This window comes from Arvicanthis niloticus, chromosome 4 (genome assembly GCF_011762505.2).
Source record: "Arvicanthis niloticus isolate mArvNil1 chromosome 4, mArvNil1.pat.X, whole genome shotgun sequence".
Classification (NCBI taxonomy): Eukaryota; Metazoa; Chordata; class Mammalia; order Rodentia; family Muridae; genus Arvicanthis; species Arvicanthis niloticus.
The window spans coordinates 69,170,299-69,192,147 of record NC_047661.1 but is presented as its reverse complement, the minus strand read 5'-3'; the positions used below and the strand labels follow the sequence as shown (position 1 = coordinate 69,192,147).

Below are 21,849 nucleotides of genomic sequence, written 5' to 3'. Positions count from 1 at the left end.
GATCCGCGCTTCTTTCCCGCCCCCCGGCCCGCGCCTGTCACCCTCCACATGTGACCCTCGGCCCTAGCCTCGCCGCTCGAAGCGCTTCCGTGCGTGTACGTGCGTCGTGCGTGACTGTGCACCAGGGGCCTTTGCCAGCGCTTCCCTGTCACATGGCCGGCGTCTCTTGTCACGTGGTCGGCGCCTGTGTTCCCAGGGCCTCCCCGCGCGGGACTCTTGCTTCCTGCTTGCGTCCCGCGGTCCCGCGTGTGGCGGCTGGATGTGTCCGTCCTGTATCCTCATGGGGGTCGTCGGGTCGGGTCGCCTGCGTCTGCAGCGGCGGGCCCGGTGTGCGGAAGGGAAGGCGCCTTTCACTAAGGTCGGAGAAACTGACTTGGATCTCCCTGCGGTTCCTCTACGGTGTGTGACCTTGGGTTATCTACACTCCTACAGAGCCTCAGTTTCTCCATCAGAACAATGGCTCTGTACAAGACGGTGAGGCCTCTTTAACCTGTTCCCAAAGACTCGGTGCAAGGATACTGAAGTGTCGAGTATGGTCGCTGGTCAGTTACGTCTGAGGGGAAAGATGGTGCGGCTTCCTCCACAGAATCACTGGACTTCATTACTTGTGAGTGCAGAATACTAACCTAGGGGCTGGATGGAAGACACCCTTGCCTACCTACTATTCATCCTCCCACCTCCTCGCACTCATCCTGAGCAGGCCTTGAAGTTTGTGGCAGTGCCTCGTCGTTCCCACTAGGTGGCACTATCACAAAGGACAACAGAGGGTCGTGAAATCCAGCGCTGCAAACGGCAGGTGCTAGCCTGCCTGATGGCTTTGGGGCCATTTCACCATGTGAGCCACTGGACCTTCCGCCGTCACCACCTTTATGTTTCTTGGAAGCTGACTGTACCTTGGTACTGGGCTACTGATTGACTCAGTGATGTTAGCAAAAAGCTTTAATTGGCCAAGTTCAACTCTGGAAGTTCGTGTTCTTTGAGGCTCTGGGGAGTTGGGGGGGAGCTGGTTTTCTTGTGATGGGAGCAGTCAGAACATTTAGCTGCTTACCATCTTTGTGCCTATGTCTAAAAGCAGGAAGCATAAAATACTAGGGCAAGCCAGTCCTGGTAGTACAGGGTTGTAGTCCCAACTATTTAGGAGAGTCAAAAGTCGAAGGCCTGCCTGGATAACTTAATACATTCCTATCTTGGCCAAATAACTAATAAATAAGGTCTGGAGATGTGGTAGAATGCTTGCCTAGCAAGTAGAAGCTCTGAATTTGATACCCACCCCCATCATCACACACAAAAAGAATAATTGTAAAAAGTCTAATTTATCAAGCATTCCTCGAGCCAGAAATATTTAGCAAATATTTCTAACCCTCTTAACACCATTGCACGGTGAGCATTTTAACACCTATTTTACAGATCTATAGCTACTGAACAGAACTTCTGGGTCTGTCTCCATGCCTTCTGCCCTGTTTTGTCTGCTTGCCTGCTTCCTTTATTTCTTTTGTTATTGTTAGGGTCTTGCTATATAGCCCAGGCTAGCCCGAATCTCATTCTCTTGTCTCAACTTCCCAGTGCTTAGCTTATAGGCTAGCATGCACCACCTTGCTCAACTCCCCTATTCTACCAGCCCCACACACTTCCTTTTAGAACTTTTCACAGATCACATGACCTTTAGCCCTTATCCAAGGAACTGGAACTTGAGGTCTTCCTTGCTCAGCCTTCAAGTACTAAGATTACATGTGCATGCACCAGGCCTGATGAACTTTATATAGAAGCTGTATGTGTATGCATATTTTGCATCACTTATGTACATGTGTGCCTGGTGCCCACAGAGCCAGAAGAGGCATTGGGTCTCCTGGAACTGGAGGTAGGTAAAGATGATTTCAAGAAGCTATGTGGGTGCTTGGAACTGAAACCTGATCCTCTGCAAGAGTAAGAAGTGTTCCTACCCACTGAGGCATGTCCCCAACCCCATATACAAAGAGCCCAGAGCCTCATTCAATGCTTGGCTTTGTCATTGAACTACATCCCATATGGGGTTTATTGGAGAGAAAACATGACAATATTGCAGGTTGGTAAGCCACACCTCCACCTCCCAGAGGAACCCAGAAGTCAAGGTCAGTGGGACGTGGTGCCTTCTGTTGCTCCTTCATTTAGCATCTCAGCTCTCTGGCTTTCAGTTGCTGGTAAGCTTCATATGAAATCACACCTAAAATAATTGGGCATGAGTGTGGCAGCCATCTGAACTGGTAATGAAGTGGATATACTTAGTGAATGCAGAGGCAAGTGATTAAAAATGACCTGCCCTCATGGAATACATATTAAGGAAAATAGAAATTATAAAGCCAGAATCTACAAAACCAACTGACTTGTTAAATGTGAGAAATGAACAAATACTTACCAAGCAAGCACCTACTGTGTGTGACACACTAAAGAAATAGGATTGAATGAAACAGATTCAATCCTTACATTCTCAACCTGACAGGAAATCAGACACTTGGGCCAGCCAGATGCCACACAAACCTAGTGTCTTGAGTTTAATCCTGGGTACCCACAAAAGTAGAAGAGCATAGACAACGGAGCCATAAAGCTGTCCTCTGATCTTCACACACCATGCCATGGCCTTTGCCCTGCCCCCAACAACAAATAGAAACTTAGAAAACAAGACATTTAATGCATAGACAGACACTCAAACTTTGACTCTTAGTTGTACTAAGTGCCTCAGAGGAGAAAACTAGCTGGAAATCTGGAAAGAAGTTCTGAAGAAATAACACATTTCTGAAGAGTGAGTAGAACGGGTGGAGCAAGAGCTGACAAGTCCCAAGTTATAGAGTGTGAGACACCAGGAGAGGCTACAAACTCAATTCAAACTGCAATTAGCCAGATTTATTAAAACTGCAAGTAGGGTGGCAGCCTTAAAGCCAAATCAAAGGCTACCAACAAGGGGTTAAGGGAAGGATTTTTGAAGGTGGAGATGACAATTTTCTTGCTTCTGTGGAACTTGTAGCTGTGTAAGAAAGTGCTTAAGTCCCCTCAGCTATGTGAGGCACTGTCTCTTTCCTCTTGTTCACAGCTATAAAGGAGATACCTCTGAAAACAGTGATAAGCAGGTTTACAGAAGCCAAAGCAAGCTGTTAATCACCTCACAGCAGTTACACCAGTCTGTGGAGGGTGGAGTTTTCTAGGAGTTCATCTTTCAGAAATTTAGGGCAGAGGCCAGTGGGTACCAAGGAGGTGCCTGGTACAGAATGTAGTTTCCTTAGCCATCATAACGGCCACAAAGGTTTTAAAGAAAGATGTAGCAAACTGAAGGAGCAGAAGAGTAATAGGTCTAGAATACAGGGGAATGATGGAAGTAGGACAGGCAAAGACCGGATCTTCTAGTGTTTAGGGATTTGAGCTTATTGTAAGAACTGGGAAGATAGAAAGGTCAACGGAGCCTTAAGCTGTGAAAGCAAATATCAGTAGCAATACTAACAGAGCTGAGCTTTGTGGGAAACCAAGATGTGGTTCTAAAGTGGAAGGAGATTAGGAAGAAAGGTGTAAATTCTAAGACAAAGGAGGGGATCCAGCACTCAGAATGCTGAGACGGGAAGATCATGAATTTGATGCCAGCCTAGGCTAAACAGACCCTCTTAAAAAAAAAAAAAAAATGAAAAAGAAATAGGAATTGTAGGGTTATCTCAGTGGCTGAGTATAAAATGTTTTAATTTTTTTTCTAATGTCTCCTTTTCTTACAGTAACCAGTTCTCTTAACTTCCTGCCAGCCCTGTAGTCCCTGAGTGGTCCACAGTCAGAGCTGTCAAAGCTTCGGCCCTTCTTTCCAGCCTGCAGCTGCCTTATAACCAGCAAAAGAGTTTTTAAAATGGCTGCACCACAACACTTCAGCCTGCTGTCGTGAACCATTCTTACGAGAATGTAAGAATGGAGCTGTCCACGTTGACAATACCTTCTTTCCTGCCTCAGCCTGCGGCCATTATGAAATACCATCAAAGGAAGAGGTTACTTCAGAAGCTTTCCACAGTGGTGACACCTCCTCGCTAATCTCCCCACACAGCTCAGCAGTGATGAGAAGGTCTTCCTATCCCAAGCAGGGAAAAGGGGGTGAAAAAAAACCCATCAATCCCTGAACAGGAAAACCTACCAATCCCTTAGCTCCCCAAGCTTAGGATTTGAAATCCCACCAATCCTCACATTGGAAATCTGCCCTAAAAAGTTCCACCCCCTAAGAAATCCTATATAAGCCCTGCCCTTTGCTTAATCTCTGCTTTCATTTCTGGAAGCCACCCCTGGATTTGTCCTTCCTCCTCCTGGATTCATCCCTCCAATCTCTTTCATGAGATATGCTGCCTGGTGTGACTCATAAGAAGCCAAGAAGTAATGAAGAGTTAAAGAAGGGGAGTGGGGCCCCCTGATCTCTTCAGCTCAGCTAGGGATACTCTCCCCTGGGAGCTGCACTGTTTCTGCTGAAAAAGCTTCCTCTCAGAGCTGTGTGGTTCCTGGGCTCCTGTCTCAGGATGCCCTGCCCTTGGGATACTGCTGCACATCAGAATTTTGCAGTTCCTGGCCTTTGGAATCCCAGGTACCCTTCCATCTGAGAAGGAACTTACACGCCCTCCTCGAGTTTATAGCTAAGCCACTTCAAAGGTTTCTCCCAACAGTTCCTCCCTCAGTTCCCCAACAGTGTGCTTAAACAGTAGCTTCTCTCAGTTTTCTCAGTGCTGGCAACTCCAAACTATAACAACTGTTCTAGCCTATCTGCTCAGCTCAGTTGTCATCAACTGTCTTCTTTTCTTACTCTGTTAGCCCAGTTCATGTTCTCTTCTCCCTCTGTTAGCCCAGTGCTCTTTCTCAGCCCTCAGCCTCAGCCGGCATTTTTTTTTTTTTTTTAAATCTCCTGTTCCCAGAAATTCAAGAGGCAATCAACACTGAAGATTATAGGGTCAAGCAGTTCTAACAGCTAAGAATTCTTAAAAGGCCAGTTGACTAGCAACTGGGGATCCTTTAAAGGCCCAGGCACACAAACAAGATAAGTAACACTATAATCCCTAGTGCATACCACTAATAAATAATAGAATCCAAGAATACTTACCCAGATGGGGAGAGACGTGTGAAATAGTGAACGAAGAAGGAAAATTACAAAGGTATAGCACACTTTGCTCCTCTTTGCAGAATGTCTAAAATGTATGTTTTATGTATATATTTGGATGCCCAAAATATGACAGCCGGGCAGTGGTCATACACACCTTTAATCCCAGCACTCAGGAAGCAGAGACAGGCAGATCTCTGAATTTGAGGCCAGCACAATCTACAGAATGAGTTCCAGGACAGCCAGAGCTGCACAGAGAAACTCTGTCTTGAAAAAACAAAACAACAATAACAAAACAGACACGGATGTTATTTTAAATAAGTGTTTTTATTTATTTAAGATGATAAAATGTTTATTTTAAAAAAGTAGTGTTATTTTAATAGTTTTAACTAGAAAACAGCCCAAATGTCTCTCAGGAGTGGCATGGATAAGTGATAGTAGGGTCAGGCAATGGAACACTCCAGCTCTGAAGAGTAAAACACAATGTCCATGATTCCTAATAACAATGTCAAGAAAACACACACAGAAAATTATGATTCCATTTATATGAAGTTTAGCAGGCAAAGTTGACCTGTGCTATTAGAAGTTAGAATGGTGGCTCTTTTTTTTTTCTTTTTCTTTCTTTTTCTTTTTTTTTTTTAGTTGTCTAAAAAAAATTGCTTCTGGGTATGGTGGTACATGCCTGGAATCCCAACAGTTGGTAGAGTCGGCAGGATGAGGAGTTCAAGGCCAGTCTCAGCTATGTTTTGAGTTTGAAATCAACTTGGGCAACTTCGTGAAACCCTGTCTCAAGCAGAAACAAATTATAAAATACACAAGGCAAAATACATAAGGCAAATGAATGCCTCTGCCCCTAAGCCTGTCATGTACAAGGTAGGAGATGTAGAAGTCTGTCATCTAGAAGGCAATGAATGGTCCCCTGAGTGTGTCATCACTCTAGTGTGTCGTCACTCTGCTGTCACTTATGCCCTATTTAGCCCCTGATGCCTCCCCTGCTCCCAGCTTCCCAGTCCTCATATTTGTCTGTCCTAGAGTAGTCAGCACAGTGTCTAGTAAGCTGCTGCCAGTATGGTGTCTCTCTCTCTCTCTCTCTCTCTCTCTCTCTCTCTCTCTCTCTCTCTCTCTCTCTCTCTCTCTCTTTTGGTTTTTTCGAGACAGGGTTTCTCTGTGTAGTTTTGGCTGTCCTGGAACTCACTCTGTAGACCAGGCTGGCCTCAAACTCAGAAATCCGCCTGCCTCCCAAGTGCTGGGATTACAGGCGTGTGCCACCACCGCCCGGCTACCAGTGTGGTCTCTTAATAACTGGAACTAAGTCTTTTATCATCACCTCCTCTGTGCCAAACAATTCTGAGTTCAAAGGACACACTCAACCTATGTTCATCTAAATTGTTAAAAACATATCTAACCCTTGAACCTTTCCCCAAGTGATGTGACTACACACACCCTTTGCCTTCTTTCTAGGCTTCACGTCTTAGTATTCTAATCTCTTTCTGAATTAATTATAACACACACACACACACACACACACACACACACACCCTGCCCTGTACCTATGGCATAGATTTAAATCCACTTCCATATGCACTGTGGTTGTTTCTCTTTGTCATCTTGCTTCCTCTCCTATGCTTTGCTGCCTTTTCCCTCCAAGCTCTTCCCCAAGCCCTTTTCCTCCCATGCTGGTGATTGAATTTAAGGCTTTGCACATGCTAGGCAAGCATTCTGTCACCAAGCTGCATCACTATCCCTTGGATAGTGATGACATTGGGCATTTGTTAAATAAGTTGCTTCTGCCTGAACTTATACATATTAAGATATGTCTATCATGCATTACAATTTTCTTGTTAAGCCCCCATCTCAAGCCAGGCCCTACGCTAGTTCATATTCTGCTTGTAAAGGCAGTGGCTGCTATAGAAGAATTTCATTCTAGAAGAGTCTACAAGGTACCTAACTCAATCTTTTGTCAGTCACAGCTTCCCTGAGGAACTGAAATTCCTGAAAACACTGGAGTTTAAGTAGAAGGTAGTTAGGGGTGATGGGGTGATAAAAGAGCTGGAGAGAACTACATGTTTAAAAGGCTGAGGACTGGGAGGGGTTAAATAGTCAAGGATCTTAAAGACATTGTCAATAGCTGGAGTGTGGAGCTGGGACACAGGCATTGAAGAGATGAGGCGAAGCCTTGCTGTCTGCTAAGTCTGCTTCAGACAGAAATCTTTTTGGTTGAAAGTGACCACTGATCCACTAAGAAAAAAGAGGTCCTTTATGGGCTCAGTAGCTAAAAGTTCAGGACTTTCAAGATCAAAGATGTCATTGAATTTTGACACCTCTCTCATCTTTGCTCTCTTTGTGTTAGCTTCGTTCTTTCTCTGTGAAATGGTCCCCTGATCTCCCCCAGAACACAGCGTGGAAGGAACCATTGATATTGGTTGCTTATGCAGATCTCAGAACTTTCAAAGTTACCTTCTTTTCAGGAGGTCTAGACCCATCTAGCTTAGATTCCCCAGTAGGGTGGCAAGATCTTGGCCTTGTCTGAGCTTATGAAAGAAAAGAAAGGGGCAGGTGAAAGGACTCTATTCCAAAACTCCAGAGAAATTTGCTTTTCAAAACAAGCCAGCACCCTGCTCCCTGCTTCTTTGTCCAAGGTCCTAACATGCATATTCTCTGCCGCACCCTTAGCTTTCCAGAAGACTAGAATCATTAGTTTGGGTAAGAACATAGAGGAAGGCGGAAACGCCCCCAACCCACCCCACGCCCAGAGAGCCCTGACCTACTTGTCTCCCTCCCACTCACCCTCCCAGTCCTGCTCAAACCTCTCCATGTCGTGTCCCAACTTCTGGGCATTTGAACTCCCAGCAGTCGGTCGCTTTCACCTCACGCACACCCCACCTAGACAGGCCCAGTCAAAGGGCTCCCTTCCAGGGACCACCTTTTTTTCCCTGGGATCCCGCGCTTCCGCCTCCGGGGCGGAGACTCCTCTCCCCCCCCCGCCCCCCCCCCCCCGTAGTCCCAGTTGTGTTCCCTGGAAGAGCAACCGGGACCAGCAAGAAGCCGGGACCTCCCCCTCGTTCCAGGAACTGCCGCGCAGTGGGCACTTCAGCCCTGGAGGCCGTGAGCCCCACCCGGGTGCAGGCGGCTGCGCGGCTTCAGCACCACGGACAGCGCTCCGTCCGCAGCCCTGGTGTCAGCGAGGCTACGCGCTATGCTGGCGGCATGGCCCGGCGCTACAACTCTATGGCGCTGCTATTCAGCTTCGGCCTACTTTGGCTGTGCTCAGGTAAGAACTGGCCGGCCAGGTTCCACTGCCTCAACTAGTGGCTTAGGACACCAAGCTCAGTCACCCCTGCTAGGACAAAGGCGAAACGAGGGATTCTCTAGCGGCGGAGAAGCCTGCTGGGGGATGGGGAGAGACTCCAGGGTCGGCAGAGAGCCGCTGGAAAACTGATCTGGAAGACCCAGGCGCAGGCGCAGGCGCAGGCAGAAGCCTGAGAGAGGTGGAAACCTGACCATTGCAGAGAGGAAGCAAATGAGCACAAAGAGGAAAGAAGAGGCTTCTGAAATGACAAGAGGGTTGAGATAACCCCTGACATTTTATGACCTGGGTGTTAGAGGTGTTAACCTTCCTCTAAGCTCCTGGCTCACCATCGTTTCCCACTCCCTTCATTAGAGTCCTGATTTGGGTCACCCCACAGAGAGGGACAAGGCAGGAGGGGGAGAGGGGTGACTTCCAACCTCTTGTAGGAAACTTAGGAGAGTAGAAAAATGCCAGACTGAAGCACTCTGTGGGGTGTCCAGAAGAGGGGACTTTGTGCAGAGGCACAGAGGAGAGGGGCCAGAACAAGGCAACGCACAAAAGAATGACAACACAAGAGGGTAGGAAGGCTCCTATCTACGGGTCAGGCAGCCCCACTATTCTGTTTCAACCCACAGAAGCAGAACTTCAAGCCTTGCCCCTCTGATATCTTTTGGAGAAAACAAATCCCCATTAATCCTTGCAGAATGGTGTCTCTCTGGAGCTGTTTGGACTCGTGGTGTGGTTTCAGGGAGAGACTTATCTATGAAAGACAATCTGCTGATTCTGTAGTTCTGTAGCATAATTGAAAAATTTGTAATATCCTTAAAGCACAGGGCTATAAGAGGATATGACTTCCAGGCTGAGCTGACTGATTAGTTAGCCCAGTCCCTGAGTAGGCAGGCCTTTCTGAGCCCTTCTGTTTACTCACTTCCTGCATTCCCTTGCCCAGGGGTATTGGGTACTGACACTGAGGAGCGGCTAGTGGAACATCTCTTGGATCCCTCCCGCTATAACAAGCTCATCCGGCCAGCTACGAACGGCTCTGAGCTGGTGACTGTACAGCTCATGGTATCATTGGCCCAGCTCATCAGTGTGGTAAGTGTGGCTCTTGACCTCTGTCTAGCTACAAAAGTCAGCCCAGCCAAAAAGGTTGAATACCCAAGTTTCCTTAGGTGCTCCCAGGGTGGACAAGACCTTAATATGGTGGTGGCAGGTCTGAGGACTTGGGTTGGGGCACCTTTTCAGCAAGCTGCCCTGTTTCCCTGCAGCACGAGCGGGAGCAGATCATGACCACCAACGTCTGGCTGACCCAGGTCAGTGCTCTTCCGTACCTACATCCCTCCCTCCTTTCCCTCTTACCATCTCCTTCAGAGAGGAGTCCTGGATACTTGGATTCGAATCCTTGTTTGGGCCACTCACTAGCACTGTAATTAATCAATTTATTTAAAGTCTAGTTTCAGTATTTAGTGCTGCTGACCTAGAACTCACTTTGTGGAACAGGGTGATCTTGAACTCACAGAGATCTGCCTGTCTCTGCCTCACTGGTGCTGGGATTAATGCTATTCACTACCATAGCTGCTTGACTCTGGTTTTAAACATGCTAGACATACCCAAGATTCACCTTCACACTTGTCTAATGCCCTGGCTTAGCTGTGCAAATTAAATGAAGAAGTATCATCCTCTGACATATGTCTGATCAGAGAAGTCACTGTGCAGAGAAGGCTAGCCATATGAGTTTTCGTTTGTCCCTTTCTTTGACGCTGGGCCCCTCTTGGGGCTAGAGGTTAGTACTGCCTTGCTCTCTCCCTTTCCCAGGAGTGGGAAGATTATCGCCTCACATGGAAGCCAGAAGACTTCGACAATATGAAGAAAGTCCGACTCCCTTCCAAACACATCTGGCTCCCAGATGTGGTTCTATACAACAAGTAGGTGACCCTGGAGTGATGAAGGTTAGGGGAGACCAGAGCTGTTCTTGGGAGGGGATGAGATCATGGCGGGTGGGAATACAAGGTAAATAAACATGCTGTTGTGAGAGGGAGAGGGCTTTCCTTTAGCAGGAGGTAGGCAGGCATTATTCACACAGACAGACCCAATTAGTGGGATACAGCGTAGACAGTCGTGGCGATTTGGGCCTTGACCAGCTCCTCCCAGCTACTTAGAATGCTGGGGTAAAGATATTAAAGACTGACAGTTCTCAGTGCCTAACTTGATTCAACAATGAGAACTTCTGGAAGCCTGGGTGGCGATCAAGAACGTATGGTCCTAGTTTCACCTAGATTCTGTTCCGCTCCCTTCAGTGAATCTTCTCCCCTTTGAGGCACTAAACTCTCAACTGATGGCTTGTGCCCACACCCTTTCATTGCTTGAGATCCTTGCCCTGGCCTCTCCAGCTCCCTCACCTCCTTACCGTCATGAGGACTAATCAGCTTATACAATGTGGGACAAGTAGCAGATGTGTCCCCTCCCCCTCAATCATTTTCTTCAACCACCGAATGGATATACATGCCTCCTGAACAGGAGGAGACCCATTCTTACCACCAACCCATGCATATTCCCACCCCATCTCGATTTCTGGGCGATCTCGGTGTATTAGATGGTCACTTTCAGCCTGGGTCCTTCTTGCTGGGTTTATGAGTGGGACGCAGACTCTAAAGCCAGGGCTGACTGCCCCCATTCCTTGGCAGTGCTGACGGCATGTACGAAGTCTCCTTCTATTCCAATGCTGTGGTCTCCTATGACGGCAGCATCTTTTGGCTACCACCTGCCATCTATAAGAGTGCATGCAAGATTGAGGTGAAGCACTTCCCGTTTGACCAGCAGAATTGCACCATGAAGTTCCGCTCATGGACCTACGACCGCACTGAGATTGACCTGGTGCTCAAAAGCGATGTGGCCAGCCTGGACGACTTCACACCCAGTGGGGAGTGGGACATCATCGCACTGCCAGGCCGACGCAACGAGAACCCAGACGACTCCACCTATGTGGACATCACCTATGACTTCATCATTCGTCGCAAACCGCTCTTCTACACCATCAACCTCATCATCCCCTGTGTACTCATCACCTCGCTGGCCATCCTGGTCTTTTACCTGCCCTCAGACTGTGGTGAAAAGATGACACTTTGCATTTCCGTGCTGCTGGCACTCACCGTGTTCCTGCTGCTCATCTCCAAGATTGTGCCTCCCACCTCCCTCGACGTACCGCTGGTGGGCAAGTACCTCATGTTCACCATGGTGCTGGTCACCTTCTCCATCGTCACTAGCGTGTGTGTGCTCAATGTACACCACCGCTCGCCTACCACGCACACCATGGCACCCTGGGTCAAGGTGGTCTTCCTGGAGAAGCTGCCCACCCTGCTCTTCCTGCAGCAGCCACGCCACCGTTGTGCACGTCAGCGCCTGCGCTTGCGGAGGCGCCAGCGGGAGCGTGAGGGCGCAGGCGCACTTTTCTTCCGTGAAGGCCCTACGGCTGACCCATGTACCTGCTTTGTCAATCCCGCATCAGTGCAGGGCTTGGCTGGGGCTTTCCGGGCTGAGCCCACTGCAGCCGGCCCGGGGCACTCAGTGGGCCCATGCAGCTGTGGCCTCCGGGAAGCAGTGGACGGCGTTCGTTTCATTGCGGACCATATGCGAAGTGAGGATGACGACCAGAGTGTGAGTACCAAGTGTGAGATAGACATGTCGAGAGTAGGGACCCCTGTGTGCGGGGAGTCAGTGTCACTTAGGGTCACAAAGCAAGGGTACAGGGGAGACGCAACATGATTGAGGTGGACTCAGCAGGGTAGGCTTCCAGACTGGCTTGCCTGTGCAGGAGTCTGTACCAGATGACCTTGTAGCTCCCAGAGGACTACTACTCAGGGTGAGATGTGTCAGCTAAGGCATCGGTAGTGTGAGATGACTAGGAATCTTAGGGCAGGGAGAAGTTCTTTCGGGTCTGAGGGTGTCACCGCGTTAGTTCACATGAACACTTCCAAGTTGTGAATGCGCTGCTGCTTTTAGTGCAAATGGAGACGAGTCCTTGTGGACCACAGAGTGGGCCACGTTAAGGACAGGGATGGTGATGGATAGGGAAAGGAAAGTTTAGAGGTTTCATGGGGCTGGTCCCAGCAGAGAAAGCAGAATTTAAAATCAATATCCCATTTCTACTGTCCTGGGTCTTGAAAAGAGTCTAATGAAATATTTATAGAAATGGAGTGGACAGAGGCCAGGGCTCCCTAGAGACTCTCACCCTCTTTCTGCACACCCAGCTTCTGGCCTTTTCTGCAGTCTTCCCAGGAGATTCCTTGAGACTAAGCCAGGAGGGAGGGGAAGGTGTGATGGGTTAACATCCTGCCCCCCATTTTGGATACCATCTGGCCTTCCCTGAGATCAGTGTTTAGGTACCTGACTGGTTCTAAGCCAAGGCTCAGTTGTTGCCATAGTGACCAGCAAGGTTTCCTCTGGGACTCTGCCATTCCAGCTGGGGAAGGATAAAGGGCAGGCACTGTGGTTTGTGTTGGGAGCTGAGTTCAGACATCTCCCCCGACAGCAGACAAGCATGGGAGAGGAAGTATCTTATAGTTCAGAGGAAGGGAGAGAGGCTGAGACTAGAGATGAAGCAGCCAAGGCTAGCTGGGTGCAGGGCTTGGCTGCCGCTGGCTCGCTGGCCTCCACCTCCGCTGCAGTCCACCATGTAGCCTGCATTTCAAGTCAGGTGCTGAAGGTGCAGTGACCTACTTGGATGCTTCAGAGGCATCTAAAACTCAACACATCCAAGACCAAGTGCTTGATCTACACCCCCAACCTGGCCCTAACTTGCCCCTAGTTTCTCTGTCTTGCTGTAAATGGCGTCACCGTGGGTTAAGAAGTTCAGACTGAAACCTTGTGATCCTTTTACTCTCTCTTCCTTAGTGCCCACCTCTGAGGTTATCGGACATCTTGTCCTGGGAGCACCACCTCCAAGATGATTCCCTGCATTGTCCTTTCTCTGTCACCTTCACACTGACACCCTGGTCCTTGGGCTCCTGTCAACTCTTGTGTGGACCAGGGGAGAATCTCCCAATCGCCTCCCTATTCAGCTTCCTAAGCCGCAGTTAAATAACCCACGCCCCCAGGCTGGTGACATGCTCTCTTGCTTGGGCCACCAGCTTATCACTCAGTTGTCTCTAGCAAGCCAAGCTCTTTCCTACCCTGAAGCCTTTGCATCTGGGTCCCTCCACCAGGAACAACTTTTGTTTTAGTTACTTTCTCATTGTTGTGAGGATGCAGGGAAGCAGGCTTTGTTTGACCTTGCCATTTGAGGTCACAGCCCAAGGTGGGGGAGGTGGTAGCCTGAGTGGCTGGCTGGTCCTGTTGCAGTCTGGAAGCAGGGAGAGTGGAATACCCAAGTTCAACAAACACTTTTGTTCCCCCTTCTGTCTGGGACCCTAGCTCATGGAATGAGTGCTGCCTGCCTCAATTTATCCAATCTAGAAAAATTCCCCAGGTTTGTTCCCATGATGCTGCTAAATCCTATCAAGCTGATGATATTAAGCTTACCTCTCCCATCCCCCAAAACAAAACCAAATACCTAAATTGCTATAATTTGACTCTGCTCTTTAAAGTAAACATGTAACCTTGACTCCCAAACATTAGGATGTGTCTCTCCTTAAGACCAGAGATGCTCTCCTGCATGCCTCAGCTTCAGGGCTGGGAGTGTGGCTCAGTGGTAGATAGATGTACGGTGAGCATGTGAAAGGCCCGGAGTTCCAACTGCTATCAATAACCAACCAAAGTAACAATGAAGTGCCGGCTTCAAAGACCAAATTTTGAAAATGACATCAATACTTTTACCACTGTACAGTCCACATTCAATCTTTTCCTGCTGTCCCAGTGGTATGGAGCACCATCATTAGACCTAAGAGCCCAAGGTGCATTGAGTTGCCAGGCCTCATTGGTTGCTCCCTCAGCTTTCTTTGCCTTTCATGGGACAAACAGTTTAAAGGGGGCAGGACAGTCTGCTCTTCTGCTGGCTTTGCCTGACCATGTCTTCAGTGTGGACTTGAAACAGGGCTTCTTTCCTACCCAGCAGAACTTGCTGTAAGCGTCATCTCCTGGAAGAGGCTTTTCCAGGCCACTCTGCTCCTGTCTTCCTGTTTCTCCATCCTAGTCTTCCATCCCCTCAGTGTATAATCTCTGCTTTATTGTCTCTACCTCCTTGAAGAGACTGAAAACCATAGGGTTCTTCACTTGTTTGTGTCCCTGAGCCTTGCAGGATGCTAGTAGGTCTATGGCAGGTCCAACTGTGACTTCAGTGAGTGACAGTTTGGCTGCCAGCTACATGAATTGCACAGTTGCCTGCTCCCTATCCTGTGTCCTGTGAGCTGGCTGGGCCCCAGAGAAACATGTACAAAAAGACAGGACTCAGTCTGAAAGAGAAGCTGGCTTTTCCTGTGACCCTGTAAATGGCTCTCAAAGCCCAGGAGCATCATTACCTTCTGATGTTTTAACACTTGGGCTCCACTTGCACCTTCTGGGCTCTGTATAGGAGTGAGGTTGTTGAAGGGGTGTCCCAGGCAGAGCCCCAGAGGCAGCAGCTCTCAGTTACTGAACACTGTCCCAGATGCTAGCAGGGTCCCTCTCATGTAGGAGTTTTAAGTTTGGTGGAAGGCTAGACATACAGATTGAAACAATATGGTATACTGAGATGGCTAGTGCCAGGGAACAAAAGAAGCAGGGAAGTCGTTGTTTGTTTGGTGAAAAAACAATTAGGAAATTAGGGCTTTGAAATATGTGTAGGAGTTTACCAGTTTTTTTGTTTTTGGTTTTTGTTTTTGTTTTTTTTTTTTTAAGGAAGTGAGAGAACTAAGAAGACATGCTGGCATTCTTACTAAGTCTGAATTTTGGGGTGTGGGAGGCAGTAAGAAATAGTCTCCTATTTGTTGTGGGTAGGTTTGGGTGGACCCCGGGGGCAGTGGGAGCATTAGAGACTTTGGAGTAGGCAGGATCAGAGCTGAAAAAAGTTGTCCTGGGTTTGCTGAGGGAGAAGAGTGGGGTGTGTGCATATGTGGTAGGGACTTTTCTATGCCTTCCCACACCATGAGACTGATATCTGGGTCACCTTCATTTCCTCTATACAGGTGAGGGAGGACTGGAAATACGTTGCCATGGTGATTGACCGCCTGTTCCTCTGGATCTTTGTCTTTGTCTGTGTCTTTGGGACCATCGGCATGTTCCTGCAGCCTCTCTTCCAGAACTACACTGCCACTACCTTCCTCCATCCTGACCACTCAGCTCCCAGCTCCAAGTGAGGTCTCACTCATTTGCAGCTCCTCAGCCCATGACCCCTGGGGTTCAGTAGTATTGGGTGGAAGATGGATCTGTCCCCACCCCACTGAAGCCTGCTTCACACCTCCATTCACACACAGCCCTCCAGCCTGGAGGTTGGGCCAGCTGCCTCATGTTCAAGCGTTCTCCTTCCCCTCTGAGCTTATTTAAGCCGTAGTGTTAATGGTGGGGGCCAAGGCTGTTAAGTAGAGGCCAGAGATCTCAGAGCCACCAACCCTGTTGAGGGTGTTGGAGAAGGGTCCAAAAAAGGGACAGAGTTATCTATGGCCTCCAAGTCATGAGAGAAGAGGAGGTAGGATGATGGGTTCAGATTCTGCAGCCAGGCTGACAGTGGTTTCTCCTGAGATAGAAGGTGCTGGCAGGGCATGACTAGTATTTGTTACCTGGACAACAACTGGACAAAACTGCAATTTTAGGGAGTCCTCTTGTGAGCTCCTACAATCTCCTAGGAAGCTTCAATTCAGTCTCACAGCCTGTGCCTCAGGGGGCTCCAGAACCCAGCTCCAGGTTCCCTTCTGCCAGTGCAGAATTTTCTGCACTCTTAGATTTTCCTCTCTTTCTTTTCTCACTTGGAAAAGGTGAGGTGTTGGGGGAACCTTGGAAGATCAATAGCTAGGTGAGAAGTCTAGGCTCACAGTCTCAGAAGAACATTTACAGAGCTGGATTCTAGTGGGAGCCATGTTACAGATTCAGAACAGGCCTGGAAGGTGGGCCCCTTTCTCCTTGCCCCAAGGGCATAGACTGCTTAAAGAACAGAAGTGACAGACATCTGAACTGCCTCAGTGCATTCCCCAGCTGTCAAATGAACTCATGGGCACCTCTGCCTGGTAACTGGAGGGACCTCCTAATAGAAAAGAAAATTAAAGGCTACCTGTATAAGGCCTCTCCCTGACCCCCACCCCATAAACTTCCAGCCCCTGAGAAAGCACCCTGAAGTCATAAGCAGCACCTGGATAGGTATTGCCCCTCTGGAGGGTAGCACCAGTGTGGGGTTTCCAGCCTCTGTGAGACCCCACTAGCTGCTGCTAGGACTGCCCTTGACTTTACTACCTCCTGTAACTGGCTGTTGTCCAAATTAGTCACCAGCCAGGACTGGAAAGATCAGTGAGCAGTTTGTCCAACTCCTTTCCATGTCCTGTTGAACATATCAGGCAAATAGTGCCCATCTTAGAACCTGCTTCCAGCATTTACACTGTGGGAATAGAGGTAGGTGGGGCTGTGCTAGCAGGAAGGGACCCATACTTGTGGAAGATCATGGGACAGTGCTGTTCTTGCCATTTTTAGTGCAGCCTTTGGAGGAAGACTGCAGTGGGGGAGGGCTATCATGTGTCAGGACAGTGTGAACCCTAAAGGATACTGGGAGGTTTTGAGGAAACTCAGCCCATACCACTTTGGGGCCTTCTGTCTCTATTTGTGCCTCCTCCTATGTGGAACTGTCTCTAGAGAGAATCAGGTACCTGGTTTGGTGAGCCTGGATGAGAACCTGGGACAGGGTGGCATGGTAGTGGCAGTGACAAAAGGTGTTGGAGATTCATATCAGTGACTAAGCTCCAGTAACCTGGCAGCCATCTTTGCCTGGGAGGATGGTTCATAGGCTCCCTGCCTCTGTGGAGACCTGCAAGTCTGGAGCAGCTGGTGCCAAGAGTGTGGAAAGCTGAGAACAGGACACAGGACCCTCCTGATGGTTCTTTTTGGAGAAGATTGAAGGGGAAGAAAAGGACTTTCTTGTAAGGAACAAGGACAATAGTGGACTGGCCACTGTGCCTATGCTCTGGACTCCGTCTCACAGTCCTGAATTGTTCCCCAAGAAGAGTGACAGGTCTTCCTGTTGTCACCTTCTGCTTTCTGCTTCTAGGCAGAAGGGGCTGTTGAGTTCAACATGCATTGGCCAGCTTCCCACTCACCAACTGGTCAGCACAAGTGTCACTTTGTCATAATTATCTCATCATGTCTGAGAAGTCTGTCAGTGTGCTGGTCACATGCTTTCCAAAGGACTAACACTTTGGGAACTGGTTGGACACCTCACCCACCCACCTTCAGCATACCGTCCTAGGCACAGCCTTGTCTCCACTCCTAGAATATTTTCCATGGTCCACCCCCCCCTCCAACTTACTCCCCCTTAGCTGGACTTGTTTCTGTTAAAATTATTTCCAAATATGTCGTGTTACTTTGTTCTGTTTAGTACCCTAACCCTTCCAGATCAGACTGGCAGATACAGAAGGGGAGAATGCTGGAGAATCTCCACTCAAGGGAGGGTAAATCAAAAGTCAGCAAGGGTGAATGGCAGTATGCACTACCCGGTCAGTGTTATCTGCTCCCCTTATTAGATGCAAAAGAAGTGGCCAGGTGGCTAGGCCCAGAAGGGACCTCTGGGGAAGAACCTCTCTATAAGGAACAAGCAGGGGTGAGGTGGGCTGGGGCTTCCCCTCCAGTCTGGGTTCTAAACTATTCAGGCTTCAGCCATCTGGCAGATTCCCACAGCATAGGCTTGATCTGTGCTCAAATCCTGGGATCAGAGTGAATTTGTGGGTGGGTCTTCACCTAAGCTTTAAGGAAACCATCTACTTACTATCTTTAAATTTGAAGGTCAGGGATCAACAAAATCCACTTGTACATGATGTTACTTTATCCTGAGCAACACTTCTAGCCCACAAAGCTGGCTACACCTCCAGAGACTGAAATACTCCATTCCTCGAATTTGGACCTAGTGGCTGCCAGAGGATAGAGGCACTGAGACTTTGGGACAGCAGGAGCTGTCACCCTGAACTGCCTTTAAAACTGCTCAGTTCTCTGAGCATTACACTTAAACAAGGAGAGAATGATACCACATGAAGTCCTGGACTTAAGTGTTGTGCCCCAAAACATGTCACTGGGTCTTCTGACCTCAGTTGACCCATGTCTAAATGATTATGAGGGATTTTACACTCAATGTCTTTGGGTATGGTGCCACTGTTGACAGGTCTTCCAGGAGTTCTGAAGTTAAGTTACTAAAAGCTGAGTTTCCTTAAAATTTAAGAGGGAGACTTTTGAAACCATCCACAAAGTTAAAAGGTGCATCTGAACGTGTCTTGGTCCCAGTTGCAACTCCCTTTCAAAGGGCACATACAGGCACAGTAAAGGATGAGGGCTTATGGGGAGAGAAGCATCAGCAAGACTGGCAGGAGCAGAGATTTCTGAATCTCCAGTGCTGTTTTCTCATTTGGGGCTTTGAAATTCAATAAGCCTCCACCTTCTCTCTCTCTCTCTCTCTCTCTCTCTCTCTCTCTCTCTCTCTTTCTCTCTCTCTCACACACACACACACACACAGACAGACAGACAGAACAACAAAAAAAAATGAGTAGGCTCAGGTGGGAAAAAGAGTTTTGAAGCAGGGAAAGTGCTGAGGACACAGCCGGAGTGCTCAGCCAGGTGGCATACCACACCACTCACACTACAGTCAGACTGTAGAAACAGGGGGGCCCTTGAAACTGCTGTGGCCGTGGCCAGAGATCCTAATGTCACAGGTCCCTGTTCCCAGTCTCACCTTTCCCAAGCAACCAAGATAGAAAACTTTCTAACAGTCCTGATGCTTCAGTGTTTTTATTCTGAGGAATGTATACTGTCACTTGTAAAGGGACACAAGAAGGGACTGCATCCATCACAGCGTGCTAAGAGTATGTCTAGGTGCTTGCTTCCCCCCTCTGCCTTTGGAGTCACTGCCAAAACCCCAAGGCCAACAAAGTCCCTTCAACTTGAGTACAGGAAACAGTTTCAAGCATTGACAATTCTTACACGTGATTATTCAAAGAATGCAAGACAGCCACAGTTCAGACAAATCAACTACAGAAATTATTAAGAGACAGTGTGGAGGGAGGCCTTGCTTCTTAAAGGAAAGGTCACACAAAGGTGAAGGAAGCACAGTGGAAGCTCTGCCCTTGGCCAGTGGAACTGGAGGCAGGGGGAGGGGTGGGGCACGGATGCCAGCGGCTTGCTTCAGCAAGCCTACAGAACACAGGGATACCTTGCTCTTCCATCCGTAGAAACCCAGAACCACAAGTTTTCTAGACAGGACTGGGGTGTGTGTGAATACCCAGAAGGACCAGAGAGACCAGAGGGACCAAAGGGAGAGAATTCTCTGGCCTTTAAACCCCAGGGGAAGAGCTTCCTGCCCAGGCCTGGAAACCACAATGGCTCTGCTTCAGATGCAGGTGCCAGAAGGTGACATGCCTCCAGCTGACACAAGCATGGTGCTACTTTCTCACTTCCGCAGATAGCAGAGTTCCATAGGATGATTTAGTGTTGTGCAAAGACATCCCCAGTGTATTAAGACAGGGTCTTGTGTTGGCCAGATTTGATCATAGGTTGAGGCAGTAGCCATTAGAGTTGAAGTACGAATGTGATGTTTGCTGTTGGCAGTGGGCCAGAGGGTGGGGGAGCCAGGCAGCACTGAGGGTAAGCAAGAGGGCACAGGAAGCTGCTGGACACTGGCACAGCTGTCTCCATTCGGAGCCACACCACTCAGAACAAAGAGGTGAGCTTGGTCCTAGGAGGGCAGAATGAAGCAGGGTCTGTCTGGCTGATCTGATGCTAGAGCCAGACTCTACCTACAGAGGCTAAGGCTCCCGAATACCCACAAATCACTGTCAGAGGGGGAGGAGTCAAAGAAGCCCACCCCAGAGTGGGAGGCTAGCCTGTCTTGCCACCTACAATACTTGTATGTAAATGAAGATTCTCAAAGGAGCAGGGCAGGAGATTCCAGTGCTTTGTGCCCCGCCCATGAACCAGTTTCTGAAGCCATCTGATATAATGAAAGTACATTCACTAATGGAAAAATATATTTGCTTCTCAAGTCTGCGATGCAGTTCAGAATCAACACCTCTGGCCTTTAAGAAACATTAATTTTATACAAGGCTTTGTCAACTTCTGCTGGTATCAGTACCATGAGAAGAATCCCAATGGTTCAACGTGATGTTCTGCATTTACCTTTGCTCGGTCTGAACAAAGATCTGCCCTCAAGGACTTGTCCTCGGCTTTTCACAATTAGCTGGGGCCTGTAGCTCCATGCCACATGTGGACAGAGCCAGCTTCTGGGGATGCTCCATGGGGGGACAGATGGAGGGCAGCTACATCCCAAGGAATGCTATGTTGGTGCACTCTAGTTAGTGCTTGTGGGCCCCTACTGGGACTTGCTTGGCTTGGACACCTTCCTCAGTCCCGTTGGCTGATTCTCAACTTCCCTGCTGCCCAGGAAGGGAGGTTCCTTGGCGGGCCAGCACGGCCTGTTACATTACATGTTTATGTGTATGTATCTGTGCACAAGTGGGTAGGGTTCGCCTGTCCCAACCACAGTTTACCACATTCCTGCTGCCCGACAATCCCTGACCACAGTTTTCAACTCCTGCCCTTGTAAACATTTCACTAATCCTTTATGTTCACCTCTGTCCTCTGGGGTGGGGAAGGACAGACCTCATCACAGGAAGGCACCCTAGGAGGGAAGGATGACAGAGCAGGGGCCTGCACATCTACAGGTGACATCATTAGTCCCTGACATGATTTACAGAGAATTGATGGGATGGAATCAAACCCACAAGAGGCCAGTGTAGCAAAGGAAAAGGAGATGAGAAAACCTCCACAGAACTAAGCCCGAGCCCTATGCTACATGTGGGATGGTAGCGCTTCCTCTTCCTTTAATCTCAGCCTCTTTCCTTGGGAAAGGAGAGGTGGGGACTTGGCTAGACCCCACCTCGCAATCCCAAAGCAAGCAGGATTAACGGGAACCAAAGTTCTTGGTACCACCTATTACAGTTCCACCATTAAAAAGGGGGGAGGGGAGGAGGTTAAAAAAAGACCCTAAACTCCGGCCCAATGTGATGAGGAATGCCATGACCTCCCTCTGACCCCATGAGAAACATGCCCCACCATCAGTCATTGGGTACTGGACAGAGATAAAAGTTCTTTTCCTCCTGGGGTTTGCTGATCCAATTCCCATAGCCCATGTCCCGCAGGCTTTTCTTGAAGTAGTTCTTGGCTAAGTCGTAGTCACGGGCAGCTTTCTTGGCCTCACCATAGGAAAGCTGCAGTAAATCTCTGCGGGCTCGGAAGGAGCAGAGCTTCTTAAACTGAAGGAAAATATTCTTCTTGGATACCCGAGACAACTCTTTCCCTGGTCTGGGGAAACAAAGGCACCTGTTATTCA

At 48.7% G+C, this 21,849-nt stretch overlaps 2 protein-coding genes and 1 long non-coding RNA gene across 8 annotated transcripts in view; 1 reads left to right on the top strand and 2 right to left on the bottom strand.

Moving 5' to 3' along the window:
* Nucleotides 1–140: 140 nt before the first annotated feature.
* Nucleotides 141–17,831, top strand: Chrnb2 (cholinergic receptor nicotinic beta 2 subunit). Of its 4 annotated transcripts, none has more exons than XM_076932772.1 (8): nt 141–607; nt 3,732–4,573; nt 8,149–8,351; nt 9,319–9,464; nt 9,638–9,682; nt 10,185–10,294; nt 11,054–12,023; nt 15,467–17,831. In XM_076932772.1, the coding sequence occupies exons 2-8, from the start codon at nt 4,509–4,511 to the stop codon at nt 15,635–15,637; spliced, it is 1,710 nt and encodes a 569-aa protein (XP_076788887.1). In that variant the 5' UTR covers nt 141–607; nt 3,732–4,508; the 3' UTR covers nt 15,638–17,831. The 4 variants fall into 4 exon arrangements, with proteins under 4 accessions (XP_076788887.1, XP_076788886.1, XP_076788885.1 ...); XM_076932771.1 differs by having other exon boundaries at nt 141–897; XM_076932770.1 differs by having other exon boundaries at nt 141–965.
* Nucleotides 5,389–8,034, bottom strand: LOC143442034 (uncharacterized). Its single transcript, XR_013109920.1, has 2 exons — nt 7,888–8,034; nt 5,389–5,863 (listed from the first exon to the last, which is right to left on the bottom strand). It is a non-coding gene; the product is annotated as an uncharacterized LOC143442034 (long non-coding RNA).
* Nucleotides 17,832–19,237: 1,406 nt separating the features above from the next.
* Nucleotides 19,238–21,849, bottom strand: part of Adar (adenosine deaminase RNA specific) — a 37,403-nt gene continuing 34,791 nt past the window's right edge. For all 3 annotated transcript variants that reach the window (XM_034499683.1, XM_034499681.2, XM_034499682.2), the window contains one exon: nt 19,238–21,821. In XM_034499683.1, the coding sequence (XP_034355574.1) occupies nt 21,575–21,821 (247 nt within the window). In that variant the 3' untranslated portion in view covers nt 19,238–21,574. The remainder of the gene's footprint in view (nt 21,822–21,849) is intronic.